This window comes from Vipera berus, assembly GCF_964194415.1.
Source record: "Vipera berus genome assembly, chromosome: 2".
In the NCBI taxonomy this organism is placed as follows: Eukaryota; Metazoa; Chordata; class Lepidosauria; order Squamata; family Viperidae; genus Vipera; species Vipera berus.
The window spans coordinates 32368749-32385275 of record NC_138203.1 but is presented as its reverse complement, the minus strand read 5'-3'; the positions used below and the strand labels follow the sequence as shown (position 1 = coordinate 32385275).

Below are 16527 nucleotides of genomic sequence, written 5' to 3'. Positions count from 1 at the left end.
GCACTAGATGGACATTCAATGCCAATCCAAGAAACATGAAAAGAAATGTACCATATTTATCATTTAAAATAAAATCTCAATCCAAATGGATTTTGAAGAAAAAACTCTTATTCAAGGAAAAGTTACAGCAGACACGGCATTGTTAGAAGTTCAAGAGAGCCACTGAGAAAAAAGCAAAGCGAAGACAACTTCTACCAACCCCGATACACATGCTTAACTCTAAATCCAACCATTTGGCTAAATGAAAAAAAATATTCAATGAATTAAAATAGCCATACAGCAGCATTCCGGCTTTGTAATAAAGGCTTTGTATTTCTTATCAATAATCTGTGGTCTGGATCCATAGTATAGAGCTTGTTTGCTTTTGGATCTTTATCCTGCTGCTCATCGGATTCATAGAAATTCTTTTCACTGTATTCTTCCAGAGCACCATCCTATAAAGGGAAATAACACTCATTATTTTACTTTTTATGTTTAAGCAACATCCAAATTATAAATATGGTATACCTTCTAAATTTTCCAACATAGTGATTTCAAGTCACAGTTTAAATATATCAAGGTATTTTTTCTATTTAAAAGAAAAAAGGATCAATTTGTTCATTGGATCTTTGACATTTAATTGGAAAAATATCGAATACTTGGTATATCTATAAATGCGTATTATGTCCCCAAATCAAAGCAGAGAACTCTAATTAGGAGATATAGCACGAAAATACCAATTAAGTAATATACCGGTAGTATACCAATTAAGTAATATAGTAAATATGAACTTTTATCACATACCATCTATGTCAATTTGTTCTTTTAAACATCATAATTAGAACATGTTTCAAGATGAAAATTTCTTGAATAAGAAAAAAAATGTTCTGTTTATTTGTAGCTATATGGCATTACAAAAAATTAACTTGCATATTTATCTACCAATCTCTGTAGGCTTGTGTATCCCAGTTAATTAAGTCTTTCATCATTTCCATCTGTAATCTGTGATCACAACTATAAACAATTATTTCAGATGTGGACATATCATATTCTAATTTTCAATCCTTTCCTAATGATCATAATCATGAAATTTGCTTTATAGCTGCCACATGCTGAGTCAATATCCTCACTGACCTATCTTGAATGATCCCAAGGTCCTTTTTCTGGTTAGTGGGTTATCAATCGGAAATCTCCTCAATTGCAATCAAACCTCTGAGGGACACTGAAGATGTTATGAATTAAGGCTGCTCATCTTGCTTTAGTTATTTTCACAATTTTTCATTACTCATTTGAAGGTGCCAGACAAGATCAGAAGATCTTAACAAATCTGTAAAGTTACAGCAGTTCCAAGTGGAATGTGTTCCACTTTGGGGTGAAACCAAATGAAATAAGAAAACCTAGAGTATAACTCATGCAACTGAGGAAATATATCTCAAACATTTCCTTGATCTAGACTAAGTCAATATAACCTGGAAGACTGTGAGGTTACTGTAGCCAGAGGGAATATTAAGAGAGCTTACAGATGAGCTTTAAGAAAACATTACCTCTTATTTTTATTTCCACAGTAACCACCTTTTTCCATGAATCTTGGAAGTATTTCTGCATGGTGATATGGTAGCTTATAAGAAAGTTACAAGCTATTTCAGAGACAAGGATTTAGCCTCAAAACAGAGTAAGCAGTCTGCCTACAAATTTAATTTCATTTCAGCAAACAATCTTGTAAGTAATCTTTACAGTATATTTATTCTTTAATGTTCAATAAAAAGCTGTATCAACAAATTTACTTATATTAAACAATTTTCATTTTAGAGGACAAAAAGGCACCCACTTATTATTTTTAAGAAAATTTCTATACCATCAAAGATTCTAATGTCAAAATAATATTCATTATCTTGTCACAGTAAAAATTAAAGGACATTTAACAAAATTAAGAAACGCATTGGATTTTTTTTCCTTATTTGTTAGATCTCTTTAGCAGTTCAAGCAAAGTAGTTCAAAATTATTAATATACAGGGAGATACACATTTAACTTGGGAAAGAAGATGAGGAAATCTGTTGAAAAGAAAGGTAAATTCAGGAAATAAATATGCAAATATGCATTTTAACATTCTTGAATGTATTAATCTGAAAGGTTTAATTTCCATTTTCCTGCATCAGCTTTTTTTATAAAATGTCATGCCCTATAAATATGCTGTTATTTTCTATAGTCAAGTACCCCCTTAACAAATCTTCTCATTAATATGTAAATTTAAAGTCAATCGGTCTTCTCCCTGACAGCACCATGAATTCCTAGTGCACTGTATAATCGATTTTGACTTGGCAACCACTATTTATCAAAGATGTCAGTTAGAAAAATTATGGAAAATGCAGTACAATTGATATGACTGCAATATATTTTGTCAACATTTAATTGTTCCTCAAATAATACATTTACATATAAACAGACTAAATGCTGATCTATAATAATGCAGATAAGCTAAATTAAAAATCTGTTTTACTACATAAGAAGCTTGTTATATGCTTACTCAAAAAACCACTAGAAGAAAAAAATGGGGACCTGCTGATTGTTAGGTTTCAGAGATTTCCTTTTGCTATTTTAGCAACTAAATGAGAAATGTGCTTATTTATTTGATTTAGGTAGCAGTATCCACGTGGGTGGATAGCTTCTTTTCCCCCTTCCCCAGTGCCATTCTAAAAAGCCTTAAAGACTTGGTTGGGACCCCTATCAGATATGTTTGTATGTATGGGTGTTGTTGGTCAGTCTTACCATCTTGTTCTTTATTTTTCTTTATAACCCTATTTATCTCTTACTTTCTACAGGTTTGGTTTTATTGCGGGTCATCAAGAGTCAGTATAGAGTCAGGCAGTGAATATTATTTTTTATATATACAGTGAAGGAAAAAATTATTTGATCCCCTGCTGATTTTGTACGTTTCCTCACTGACAAAGAAATGATCAGTCTATAATTTTAATGGTAGATTTATTTTAATAGTGGGAGATAAAACAACAACAAACAAATGCAGAAAAATGCATTTCAAAAAAGTTATAAATTGATTTGCATTTTAATGAGTGACATAAGTATTTGACCCCTTCATAAAACATGACTTAGTGCTTGGTGGCAAAATCCTTGTTGGAAATCACAGAGGTCAGATGTTTCTTGTTGGCCACTAGGTATGCACACATCTCAGGATCCTCTCCAAGTCATTAAGGTTTCGAGGCTGATGTTTGGCAGCTCAAACCTTCATCTCCCTCCACAGATTTTCTATGGGATTAAGGTCTGGAGACTGGCTAAGGCACTCCAGGATATAATAATAATAATAATAATAATAATAATAATAATAATAATAATAATAATAATAATAATAATAATAATAATAATAATAATAAAAAAAAAGTTGGAAGGGATCTTGGAGGTCATCTAGTCCAACTCCCTGCTCAGGAAGGAAATCCTATACCATTTCAGACAAACGCCTGTCCAGTCTCTTCTTAAAAACTTCCAGTGTTGGAGCATTCACAGCTTCTGGAGGTAGGTTGTTCCAGTGATTAATTGTTCTGTCAGAAAATTTCTCCTTAGTTGTAGGTTGCTTCTCTCTTTGGTTAGTTTCCAATTATATCCACAGCATTCCTCTGGTCAACTAATTTTGTCACCTGATCAAAGAATGCAATAAGATTTGTCCGGCATGATCTGTTTTTGACAAACCCATGTTGGCTTTTGGTAATGACTTTGTTTGCCTCTAGGTGTTCGCTGATTCGTTGCTTGATTATCTTTTCCAGAAACTTCCCAGATATCAAGGTCAGGCTGATAGGTCTGTAGTTTCCTGGATCCATTTTTCCCCCTTTTTTTGAAGATGGGAACTACATCAGCTCTTTTCCAGTCTTCTGGTAGTTTCCCAGTGTTCCAGGATCTTTGAAAGATATACTTCAGTGGTTCTGAGATCACATTTGCCAGTTTCTTCAGAACCTTGGGGTGTAGTTCATCTAGTCCTGGTGATTTGAACTCATCTAGGTAGACAGGTGCTCACTTACCATTTTCTTGCCTATCTTAACTTATGTTTCTAATCTGCTTTTTACGGTACTGTTTTTGATAGGTTGGACTGTTTTTTCCCCTTTGTGTAAAGACTGATACAAAAAAATGAATTGAGTAGTTCTGCTTTCTCCCCATTGCTTGTCATTTTTGCCATTTTCTCCCACTAATGGACCAATCATTTCCTTAACCTTTTTCTTGTTTTTTACATGTTGAAAGAAGCTTTTTTTTGTTATTTTTTACTTTTGTTGCAAGCCTTAGTTCATTTTGAGCCTTAGCTTTCCTCACTTCATCTTTGCAGGCTTGGGCTATTAGCTGATATTCTGCCTTAGTAATGTGCCTTTCTTTCCACTTTTTATACTTGTCCTTTTTGTCTTTCAATTTATCAGAGAGTTCTTTATACAGCTATGCTGGTTTCTTTTGAGAGCTGTCATATTTCTTCTTTGTTGGTATTGTGCTAGACTGGGCTTTTATAATCTCACTTTTCAAAATTTCCCAAGCTTCTTGAGTTGTTTTCCCCTTTAGGATTCTCATCCATGGAATCCTTCCCAAGCTTAATGTGCTTCTTTTTGAGCCACTCTTTGTTGGCTTGCCCATGTGTTTTGGGTCATTGCCATGCTAGAATACCCATCCATGACCCATTTTCAATGCACTGGCTGAGGGAAGGAGGTTCTCACCCAAGATTTAATGGTACATTGTCCCATCCATTGTTCCTTTGATGCAGTGAAGTTGTCCTGTCTCCTTAGCAGAAAAACACCTCCAAAACATAATGTTTCCACCTCCATGTTTGATGGTGGGGATGGTGTTCTTGGGGTCATAGACAGCATTCCTCTTCCTCCAAACATGGTGAGTTGAGTTGATTTCAAAGAGCTCAATTTTGGTCTCATCTGTTCACAATGCTTTCACCCAGTTCTCCTCTGAATCATTCAGATGTTCATTGGCAAACTTCAGACAGGCCTGAACATGTGGCTTCTTGAGCAAGGGGACCTTGAGGGCACTGCAGGATTTCAGTCCTTCACAGAGTAGTGTGTTACCAATTGTTTTCTTGGTGACTATGGTCCCAGCTGCCTTGAGATCACTGACAAGATCCTCCCGTGTAGTTCTGGACTGATTCACCATTCTCATGATCATTGAAATTTCACGAGGTGAGATCTTGCATGGAACCCCAGACCGAGGGAGATTGACAGTTATCTTGTGTTTCTTGTGAATAATTACACCAACTATTTTCACCTTCTCAACAAGCTGCTTGGCGATAGTCTTGTAGCCCATTCCAGCTTTGTGTAGGTCTACAATCATGTCCCTGACATCCTCGGGACAGGTCTTTGGTCTTGGTCATGGTGGAGCGTTTGGAATCTGATTGATTGTTTCTGTGGACAGGTGTCTTTTATACAGGTAACAAGCTGAAATTAGGAGCACTCCCTTTAAGCGAGTGCTCCTAATCTCAGCTCATTACCTATATAAAAGACACCTGGGAGCCAGAAATCTTGCTGATTGATAAGGGATCAAATGCTTATTTCACTCATTAAAATGCAAATCAATTTATAACTTTTTTGAAATGCGTTTCTGGATTTTTTTGTTGTTATTCTGTCTCTCACTGTTAAAATAAACTTATCATTAAAATTATAGACTGATCATTTCTTTGTCAGTGGGCAAACATACAAAATCAGCAGGCGATCAAATAATTTTTCCCTCATTGTATTTACAAGAATAGGAAATCATTTATTTATAATGACTTTTTCTTGTCATTCTAAGACACAGTATATTGCATTAGGTCTGTACTAGCTGGTCCCAACTGAGGCAAACAATAGTTTAGCTAAAAGACTACAAATTGAGTGATGCTATGATAATACATCTATGAATGACCAGCTACTGATATTTCATATTTAAAAATCTGAAATATCTTTCCATAAATGTGGAAGCAAAAATTCAAATGTACCTGTACCCATAAAAATTATGGAAATTAAAAATGTTTAGTTTCCAATAGTCATTAAAATCTAATACTGGCTCATATCAACAGGATTAGAATTAGAAGAGAACTAGAAATTCTAACTAATGAAGACAAATATGAGAAACACTATTGAAATTACTAGGATGATCTAGATGCACTAGAAAATTACAAATTTTAAAAAGTTAGAAAATCTAAAAGAAAAGATTGCAACTGTGTATATAAAAGCTATATACTTGAACATAAATTCAAGAATTAGAACATGGAAATTTGAAAGTACCTGTGTAAGAATAAAAGAAGAGAGAAAACAAAAGTGATACTATTACATTTTTTTAATAAACTGCGTTGGCACACAAAAGACATGAATGAAGATTTTCTGCATCAGATGGCCAGACTTTCAAAGAGGCCTGCAATAGGGTAATGGGAGATCTCAATTATCCTGACATCTATTGGGAATCTAACTCAGCCAAGAGCCAGAGGTCCAACAAATTCTTGTCCTCTCTTACTGATAACTTCATTTATCAGAAGATGGAAAAAAGATCAAGGAGAATAGCTTAAAAAAATGAAGGAGACTGGTACCTTGGGGAAAGTGATTCTGTTATCTTTGAATTTGTGATATACAAAGGAGGAAGAACTGAGAAAAATCAAATCTGGATACCGGTCTGAAGCAATTATAAAATGTGATTGTAATCCTTGACTAGAATTTAGAATAGAATAGAATAGAGCTGGAAGGGACCTTGAAGGTCTTCTAGTCCAGCCCCCTGCTCAAGCAGGAGAACCTATACCATCTCAGACAGGTGAATGTCCAGTCTCCTCTTGAAAATCTCGTGACAGAACGCCCATGATTTCTGGAGGCAAGGTGTTCCACTGGCTGATTGTCCTCACTGTCAGGAAGTTTCGCCTTAATTCCAGATTGCTTCTCTCCTTGATCAGTTTCCAACCATTGTTTCTTGTCCTTCCCTCTGGTGAACAACCTGACCCCTCTGCCTTGTGGCAGCCCCTCAGATACTGGAACACTGTTATCATGTCTCCCTTATTTCTTTTTTTCTTTAGACTCGCCAAACCCAAGTCCCGTAGCTGTTCTTCATATGTTTTAGTCTCCAGGACTTTGATCATCTTAGTAGCTCTTCTATGAATTTTTTCCACTCTCAACATCTTTTTTGTGATATGGTGACCAAAAATTGGTTGCAGTATTCCAAGTGTGGTCTTACTAGGGTTTTATAAAACGATAATAATACTTCGCATGATCTTAATTCTATGCCTCTGTTTTATACAACCCAGGATTGTATTAGCTTTTTTGGTTGCTGCTGCACACTGCTGGCTCATAGTCAAGTGATTGTCCACTAGGACTCCAAGGTCTCTCTCACAGTTACTGTTTTTAAGCCAGGTCTCACCCAATCTGTATGTGACCTTTGGTTTTTCCTGCCTAAATGTAAGACACTGTTTTTCTCCACACTGAAACTCATTTTGTTTGATAGGGCCCATTGTTCAAGGTTGTCAAGATCTTTTTGGATCCTGAGTTTGTCTTCTGGGGTGGTGGATACATCTGTCAGTTTGGTGTCACCTGCAAATTTGATGAATTTCCCTTCAATTCCCTCACCTAAGTCATTTATGAAGATACTGAAGAGTACTGGAAGATGGAACCTTGTGGTACCCCACTGCCTACTTCTCTCCATGTGGATGTAATGCCATTGAGGACTACTTGTTGAGTACGGTTTGTTAGCCAGCTACAGATCCATCTGGTGGTGATGTTGTCTATTCCACCTTTTCCTAGCTTACCAAGGAGTAGGTTGTGGTCTACCTTGCCAAATGCATGGGAAAAATCCATGAAAACTGGAGAATAACAAATATTACCTCCATCTACAAAAAAGAGAACAAACTATAGATTTATCTGATTGACATTTATAATAGGCAAGGTCCTCAGATTATTAAACTGTATGCTTTAAACATCTGGATATACAGATGACAGTAGGAGTTGCATGGCTCACTGCAGATATACAGTTATTAGTTTGATAGATCAGGAGAGTGATTTAATTATATAGTACTGGACGTCAACAAAGTTTTAGACAAACTCTCTCATTATAATATGCTTTATGAAAAGATATAAAAATGAACTATGGGCCAGGCAATATCATTGTTAAATAAACTCAGAACTAGCTGAATAACCACATCAAAGGGGGGTTGTTAATGGCTCCATTTCAATTTCCTAAATGGAAGTTTTAAGTGGAGTGCCAGAAAGCTTTGTTCAGGGCCTTGTGCTGCTCAGCATTTTAATCAATGACTTGCATGAGTAAGTTGAGGGTCACTTATCAAGTCAGAATATGACACAAAGCTAGGAGGGGTGGCTAATAAGTTACAGCAGAGAGAGAAGAGTTTAAAAGCCAGAGACAGGCCTGAGTAGTAATGAACAGGATGGAATTTTAATAGGGAGGCATGTCAAGTTCTGCATCTGGATAAAAACTAAAAGGGAGAAGTATAGAATGGGTGTGAACCCAGCAAGAGTACATATAACAAAAAGAGTGGCCTTTGTCTTTTAAACACAGATGGACAGCTGAATCTTGTTTTGATGGGTTGTTTAAACACATGGCACAACATAGGAGAACAAACCCATCAGAACAAGATTCAGCAGCCCATCTGCATTTAAAAAACAAAGGCCACTCTTTTGAAGACAGCAAAGTCCACATTTTGGACAGAGAGGACCACTGGTTTGAAAGAGTGGTCAAAGAGGCCATCAATGTCAAAAGCAAACAGCCTTCTCTCAACAGAGGGGGAGGGATACAACATCATCTATCTTCAGTCTATAACACAGTCCATTCAGCAGTTCCAAGAAGGCTCCACACACATTTGCACTACTCAGGTGACATTGAGGACACAGATAAATCTTCAAGTGACCTCAATGACTCTCTAAAAGAATGCAAATGACCAGCTGTCTGTAACGAATATAAATCCTTCCATTCCCCCCCCCATCCAGTCAGACCTGAAGAAGCTACTTGGATGAGAAGGAAAATGTCTTCAAACAAAAACGTCCAGTTGGCACTTGAAAAAGCACATTTGGGGACAACCATGACCTGGATGACTGAGAATCTCATGTGAATCCAAATGGCAGGCACACCTCATCCTTGGAATGTTTACCTCAGCCCTGGGATAATTACTAAAGAGGAAATTAATGTTTGTATTTACATACATTGGGGAGGAAGGGATTACAAGAGAATAAACAGATACACAATGGAGAATACACAGAGAAAGGAATGTGCTAGAGCCAGCTGTTTACCTAGAGTACCTAGGAGGCACAAGACTTTATTGTGAAATTGATTAGGTCTTATCAATTTCAGTCAGCCAAGTGTTCTAATCAAGTAATTAAGGTCACAGAGCTGAAAACCTTTACAGATACACTGCATTGGGGAGGAAAGCATTTCCCAAAGAGAATGCTTGTTTAGGGTCTTGTGGAAGGGAAGAAATGTAGAGGTACAGGACATAAATACTGACTGTAATGGCAAACATGACTGAGAGAGAGCCACTGAGAAGATTGTAGACATTGATCTCTGAGAAAGTGTATACACAGGCATTGATTGTAAGATTATTTTTTCATCATAGTTGTAACTGAAAGCTAACACTGCCTGAGGCTAAATAAGGACTACTACTAGATGCAATTATTGTTGCCCAAAGGGGGCATACCAGTTACTGAAAGCAAAAATTCATGTACTGTTGCTATACAGAGATATTTAGCTTTGGAATTGCAAACAGCACTTCCACTGGGACCACAAGCAAAGCAATATGCAATAAAGGGTCTATAGGACAATTCACCAAGGTTAACTTGCCACAGCCAGTTGGCCACAGGGCAAAAGTTACATTAATATTAAAGAAATGTTAGAATAGAATCATTAAAGAAAGGGTGAAAAAGGAGGGACAGAATGAAATGTGAATGACAAAAATTAAAATATTTTATTTATTTTAAATAATTAAATAGGATTGTTAAATTATCTGCAGTGAGTTGTCCTGTGGCGAGTTGTCCCATGGCGAGCTGGCCATGGTGAGTTGACTGCGGTGAGTTGGCCATGGCAAGTTAGCTGCAGCAAGCTGGCTGTGGCAAGTTGTCCCATTCCCTGCAGGCAAAGGATGCAACATGTTTGCAAAGACTCTGACCGTTCTTTTATCACGTGTGTGTGTGTGTGTGTGTGTGTGTGTAGTATATGTGTGTATAATCTATACGCACACACACAAATATACACACACTCTGTACGTGTGTGTATACACATTACTACTTTGATATAAATTATTAGTGCCCAGAACTGAAAATATATTTGAAATCCTGCTTTTAACAACACAGAGCTATTCAAGAAAGTTTTTAAATGACTTACCTCTTTGCAAGGGCTCACAAACTGTGTTCGTGCATACCGAGTCAGCATGTGAATAATAACAACCTGTCCCCATTCTTCTACATCAATTAGTAGATTACAGAGCTTTCGGTAGTTCTTGTGAATCAGATCTATTCTGTCAGGACATACTTCTTCAAATGCCATCACAACACTCCCTGCCACAAGCTAGAGAAAAATAATTTAAAAACATAAAGGGTCAGTAACTTTGACTAAGAACCTTATTCTAAATTTAAACATGACAGGCACTAAGGGATAAGTGAATTATCAAGAAGCAGGAGAGAAAATGATACTGAAGAGGTTAGACTAGCTCTCAGCTCACATATAATTGCAGAATTACATTTTGTACCTTTGGTATTACCCATGCTTAAAAATTGGATTTTTTTCCAGAAAGTGCAGCAAAACCAGAGGCTTTGGAAACCGTCAAGACCAAAAAGGTGCTAAAGCTAGATTCTTCACCTCTACACAGATTACAGTAGAAAGTAATGTAGGGGGAGGGTTGGACTAGAAGACCTCCAAGGTCCCTTCCAACATCATCATCATCATCATCATCATCATCATCATCGTATTACATGATTCCACCATTTATCAGTTTCTATAGTTCTTCCAAATAACTGTTGGCATGTAGAAGTCTGCCTTAATTTTTGCTAGGTTTCAAATTCAAATAACAAAATTTTGAGACGCAAATCGTAACTTTTTAAAAACCTGCTTTTTATTACTATAGTTACTTATAACTTCAAGTATCTTATCTGCTGAAGCTTTTGTTTTTCAATGAAGAGTTGCTAACATTACAAAACTCTCAAACTTGACCAGTAGATATTTATCAAATCTAAATTATAGCAAGTCAACCTAATTCTTTTTTAATAGGGTGACCCATTTAATTGGCATAGAAAATGTGGTACTTCATTCAATGACATTTCTGATGATATTTTAGTAGGGAAGACAACAAAAAGTGAGGTACATTATGTCACCCTTAGATGGCTAGAGAGCTGATTAAACAATTGTATGAAATGTTAATGGTTCTATTCTAAGATAAAAGAAAGTTTCAAATGGTGAACCACAGGGTTCTATTCTAGAGCTGTCTAATGTAGTCAAAACTATAGGTCAGGAAATATGACCATCACATATCACTATCACATTTGCACTCTGCATAAAGATGAGGGAATAGCAAACACTTAAAGGGCATATCAATCAATCAAGAGGACTTTGACAATCTAGAAAAATGGGCAGAAATTGGCAAAATAAAATTTTGGGGGAAAAAATGTGAAATATTTTTGCTAGGAAAGGAAAAATCAAAGGCATAAGGTAAAGGTTGGAGCAACCATACACATTAGTCACCAGAATGAACACTTCTTCATTTCAGTCAATAACCAACATAAAATAATTGCGAAGTAAAAATACTAGATCAGTCACTAAAACAAAATCCCCAACTACGCTAAGATGCAAGTATTTGTTTCAGTGTTAGACCCTTTCACATCCAACTTAGAAATAAGACTAATCCCTTTGTTATAAGCTAGCTAGCCTTACTACTAGGGTAGTACTGAAAAAGCCCCTTTTCCCTGGCCAGTTCAGAAGCACACAGAAGTCACAGAAGAGGAATCAAAGTTGCTGTTTCCTTCTCAGTCTAGCTTGCACCTATTTGAATTTTTTTATCTATACAGTAGTTTATCAGGACAATCAATAAATGTAAAGCTGAGCCTAGAGAGCACCTTCCCAAATAATTTGCAGCATACCCACTTTGTGCTATGTAAACCACTCATTTGTTCTTTTATTTATTTTTTATTTTTTGCTGTACTAATTATTTGCAAGGAACCTTTCAATGTTCCATAATATTTAAAAATCAAAAACAATTGCAAATACCATGTCCTGCCTCTATTAACTGTTAGTTAGAATATAACATAATGACTTGTCACTGTGCATTACCTATTATCTTTTCCTTAACTGCTGTAATTGAATTTTGTTTTGTTTCAAACAACATGTTATGCAAAATAGATAACCTGACAAGGCTTCTATATGAAACAACTGATATATATGCAGTTAAGCATGCATGTGAAGGTTTCTAGCTGCAAATTAATGTCACATTGTAGCAGAGAACTAGGAATCCGCATTTCAACCTCTAAAATTTCCCCAATGATTTAAAATAAGCAATTAAATAGAAATACAATTTACTGAAATGGTACTTTCAGAAAAAATATTAAATACAATGATATTCATGTTACAGGTTTTCCCTATTTTTCATTGACATCAGCTTTATTAATATGCACCTATTATTACAACTGAAAGAAAACAGCTCAGAATATAGTTCTGCTATTATGCTAAACAAGTTCCAAATCCTGTGAGGATTGTATAAATTACCAATAACTGTAAACGTGACGTTGCATTTATTGTCTTCAGCCTTGCTCCATACTGGAACCTGCTAGTCCCAGCATGTATAGAACTGATTCCATAAAAAACAGAGTTGATTATTTGTAAAGAACTAAAGAAAATGCAGTATACTTACATTTATTTTCTATCACATCATTTGTAAAAGGGAGATTTCATTTTTTAAAATTTATTCTACCTTTTTTGTTTCTTTCCCAAATGTTCTTAATATTTCTTATCTTGACTGGCTTTATCAGTAATGCTACTATTAGGAATAGTACCAGATATAAAGATAAATTAAACATTTTACATAAAATAACAAATCTTAAATACAAAGGATTGCATTCTTTCTTTCTTTTCACACACAGTATCAAAGATAATCAATACTTTTTAAATCTTATTCCTTATAAGTGACACTTCTTAAGCACTTATTTCTTTGTTGAAAATATAAATTCTATAAAATTGCTCAAGAAATTGACAAGATGTTTACTGTATTAAACATAAACTTTTAAATTCATAATTAAAATATAAAGTATAGTATTTTCAAGGAAGCTGTTAAATAAACCTACGAAGATGAACACAATGGGACATCATTCTGGACAGATTTCTACAAATTTGTACAGGAGATTGCTCAGTATGCCATAAAAATAATATTTAATTTGAAATTATCCTCTTAAAATATTAATAAAAAAGTTTATAAAGATATCATTGACAAGCAAGAGTAAAATTAAAAATTAGCTTTACTAGATGGGAAAATATAAATCATTCCTACGAAACTAGCAATGAGCTCATCAAATTCAAATACAGTTTCCCATTAAGGTTTTTTTATATATTAAAGCAATATACATGGTTCATTTGTCTTTCACTGGTTGCCATGTTTTTCTGTGCTGTTGCTATGAACTTCAGCCATTATCTGCGCTCCAAGGTAAACTACATGAACCATCAACAAAAGTGACACCCAATCTATGGAGTTCATATTTTCTCCAGATTATCTATGCTAGTTGACAAGCTGGTAATGAAAAAAATCACACTAAGCAAATGGTTCTCTAATAACAATAAATTTTCTATAAAATTATGAAGGGTACAAAATGTTTCCTTGCATCTATTTTGTCATGAATTCTAATTAATGCTGCAAAAACCTGAGAGTGCTGGGTCATCACAAGAAGTATATCAAGGCTTGATTGATACTATGGGGCAAGTTGGCCTACACTGCCAACATTTCCTTCTTTTAAATTAATGGCCATTCCACCTACCCTAATCATATAGCTCAAATTATATTCCTCTTCTTATTTCAATTTTCTGAAAGCATGGAGGCTGGTAAAGATCAGCCATTTATCTTCTAATAGCTGGATAATAGATCTATCATAATATAGTATCTGCAGAAATTCAGGTATTACATTCCGCCATCCACGTAAATCTTTTACAAATATTGAATCAGTATCTTTAGAAGACACTAGATTATTCATATATCTGTAATCAAAGCATTACATTTTACACATTATCTCTTGCATATTTGTTAAAAATGTTAAGGAATACATCAGACTTTGCTCTATTTTCCCCAAAACTATAGTGTACCTTAGAATACATCAGTAATTTTAATTAAAAAAACTATTAACAGTAATAGTAATAAAGTAAACACGTTTGACCTGAAAATTATTAGACTTCCCAGGAGTAAGCTGCTACAGATAATCCTATTTAGTCTTCAGAGGGTACATGGATAGACACTTTATTTTAAACTAAATATATATTTAAATCCACAGCTGCAGACCCATAAAGGCCAATAAGCATCAAGGAAGCTGTATCTGTGGCTGTCTGAGCTTGATTGTTTGCAGAAGTTTTCTTACCTGACTAGGTAATATCATCACATTGTCAGAGCACTGATGATGTTAGCTAACTAGGTAACAAAATATCTGCAAGAAAGGAGCCAAACTCTAAAAGCACCAAGGACTCCACAGTTCAACCCTGAACAACATATTGTTTCTTCTATTGGAGGCTATATCCACTATGACATACAGGTAGACCTCTACACACAACCACAATTGTGCCCAAAATTTCTTTTGCTAATCCAGTTAAGGAGCCATGCCTCATTTTACAAACTTTTTTGCCACAGCTGTTAAGCAAATCACTACAGTTAAGTGAATCATGCAGTCTTTAAGTGAATCTGGCTTCCTGCATTGACTTTGCTTGTCAGATGTTCCCTAGGAAGCTTACAAATGGCAATACCAGAACCCCAGGAGTCTGCAACCATTGTAAATACATGCTGGTAGCCAAGCACCCAAATTCTGATCATGTGACTGTGGGGATGCAGTAATAATCACAAATGTGAGAACTACTCATAAGTCACTTTTTTAGCACCACTGTAACTTTGAATAGTCATTAAATGAATGGTTGTAAGTCCAGGGCTACCTGTACTGTAAACTATGAGACTATGTTTCTATACTCACTTCCATTTTTGTTTCTAAAGATTAAATATTCTTCCTACAAAATGTATAGGATTCCAAAAGTAAATATGCCTAGAATGCTCTTTATGATTTTTTCCTACTGTCTCAGGACATCTAAGAGATACAAAATGGTTTAAAATGGATAAAATAACAACTAATCAATTTGTAATGGAATGCAATATACATCTAAAAGCCAGTATTACTTTAACCTTAGTTAAAAAAGAACTAAATAATTTTTATTCTGATGATATCTGCCAGTGATAATCATGCCTTCATAATTAAAGTATAATTATGAGAATTTTCCAAGGAAGAGGGTATCATTGAAGGCGACTGGTCTATCCTAGCTACTTCCTGAAACCATGCTGCTGAATATAATCTATAAAGCCTTAATAAAGGAATTACATAACTGATAATATCCACTATAATCTAAAAAAAGATATCTTAAAAATGACCTCTAAGCAATTTTGGACAGATCTCTTCTTCAGAGCCTTCAGTCTGTAATGTGTTTAGGATTCAGTCATTCAGACAGGGTTTATAACAGTATGGTTATTTTATTTTGTTAGCTTTATGGCTTTTATAAAGATATTGTAAGTCAATAGGATTCTGTGTGTATTCAAAGGCAGGATGTAAATAAATATAAACACACATAAATAAATAAATAATAACTGAAGTGGTATTGGGGAAGGGATTTAGATATTCACTAATTCATATTGCATACATTTAATTTTTAAGTTTCATTTCTTTGCTTCAGACTTTCTAGAACACAGTGGGAAATGAGAATAAATTATTGAGATACCAGCAACCAGCATATCTGCTCACAATGTCAATCTTTTTCACAATAAAGTTCACTGTAGCATTAATTTTTTTTATTTTATTAGAATTTTGTCCCACCTTTATTACTGCATCAGTGGCTACATTTAAATGTACATCCTGATGAGATTTATGTTTAAAATTGCTTAACATAGATAAAAATATCACAATTCTAATTCCATTATAAAGTTGCTAATTTTTATTACTTACTGTGCTTTTGTCTTTCAAAAGCTTCTCTATTACTTCGATTAACATTTCTTTTTGTTCTGGATCAAGACTAGAAATTTAAGATAAAAAATGTCAGCAAATATTGATCAGGTTTGGGCTAAATGTATATTCTAAGTGGACAAAAAGAAACAAGTGTGATGGATTTCATTCTGAGTTATAATATGGATATACTGTATGTCTATTGGACAATGAAAAAGAGAAAATTAAAGAAATTTTATCAGAGCCTTATCAGCTGCTCAGTAAAATTGAACTTGACATATACAAAGCATATCCTGTTTTCCATCTATGTTGAAACAGACAACAATCAAAATAATTTTGTTGATTTTTATCTCCATTAGCAGATGGTTCTTATAAATTTTATTAAAC

At 34.8% G+C, this 16527-nt stretch overlaps 1 protein-coding gene across 3 annotated transcripts in view; it reads right to left on the bottom strand.

Annotated features, from left to right (window-relative positions):
* AP3B1 (adaptor related protein complex 3 subunit beta 1) overlaps nucleotides 1–16527 on the bottom strand; it is a 165507-nt gene that overhangs the window by 110621 nt on the left and 38359 nt on the right. For all 3 annotated transcript variants that reach the window (XR_014025209.1, XM_081318391.1, XM_081318392.1), the window contains exons 6-8: nucleotides 16144–16210; nucleotides 10307–10489; nucleotides 279–434 (exon numbers count right to left, since the gene is read on the bottom strand). Coding sequence is in view for 2 of the 3 variants with exons in the window: in XM_081318391.1 (XP_081174517.1) it covers nucleotides 279–434; nucleotides 10307–10489; nucleotides 16144–16210 (406 nt within the window). In the remaining variant the exon portion in view is untranslated. The remainder of the gene's footprint in view (nucleotides 1–278; nucleotides 435–10306; nucleotides 10490–16143; nucleotides 16211–16527) is intronic.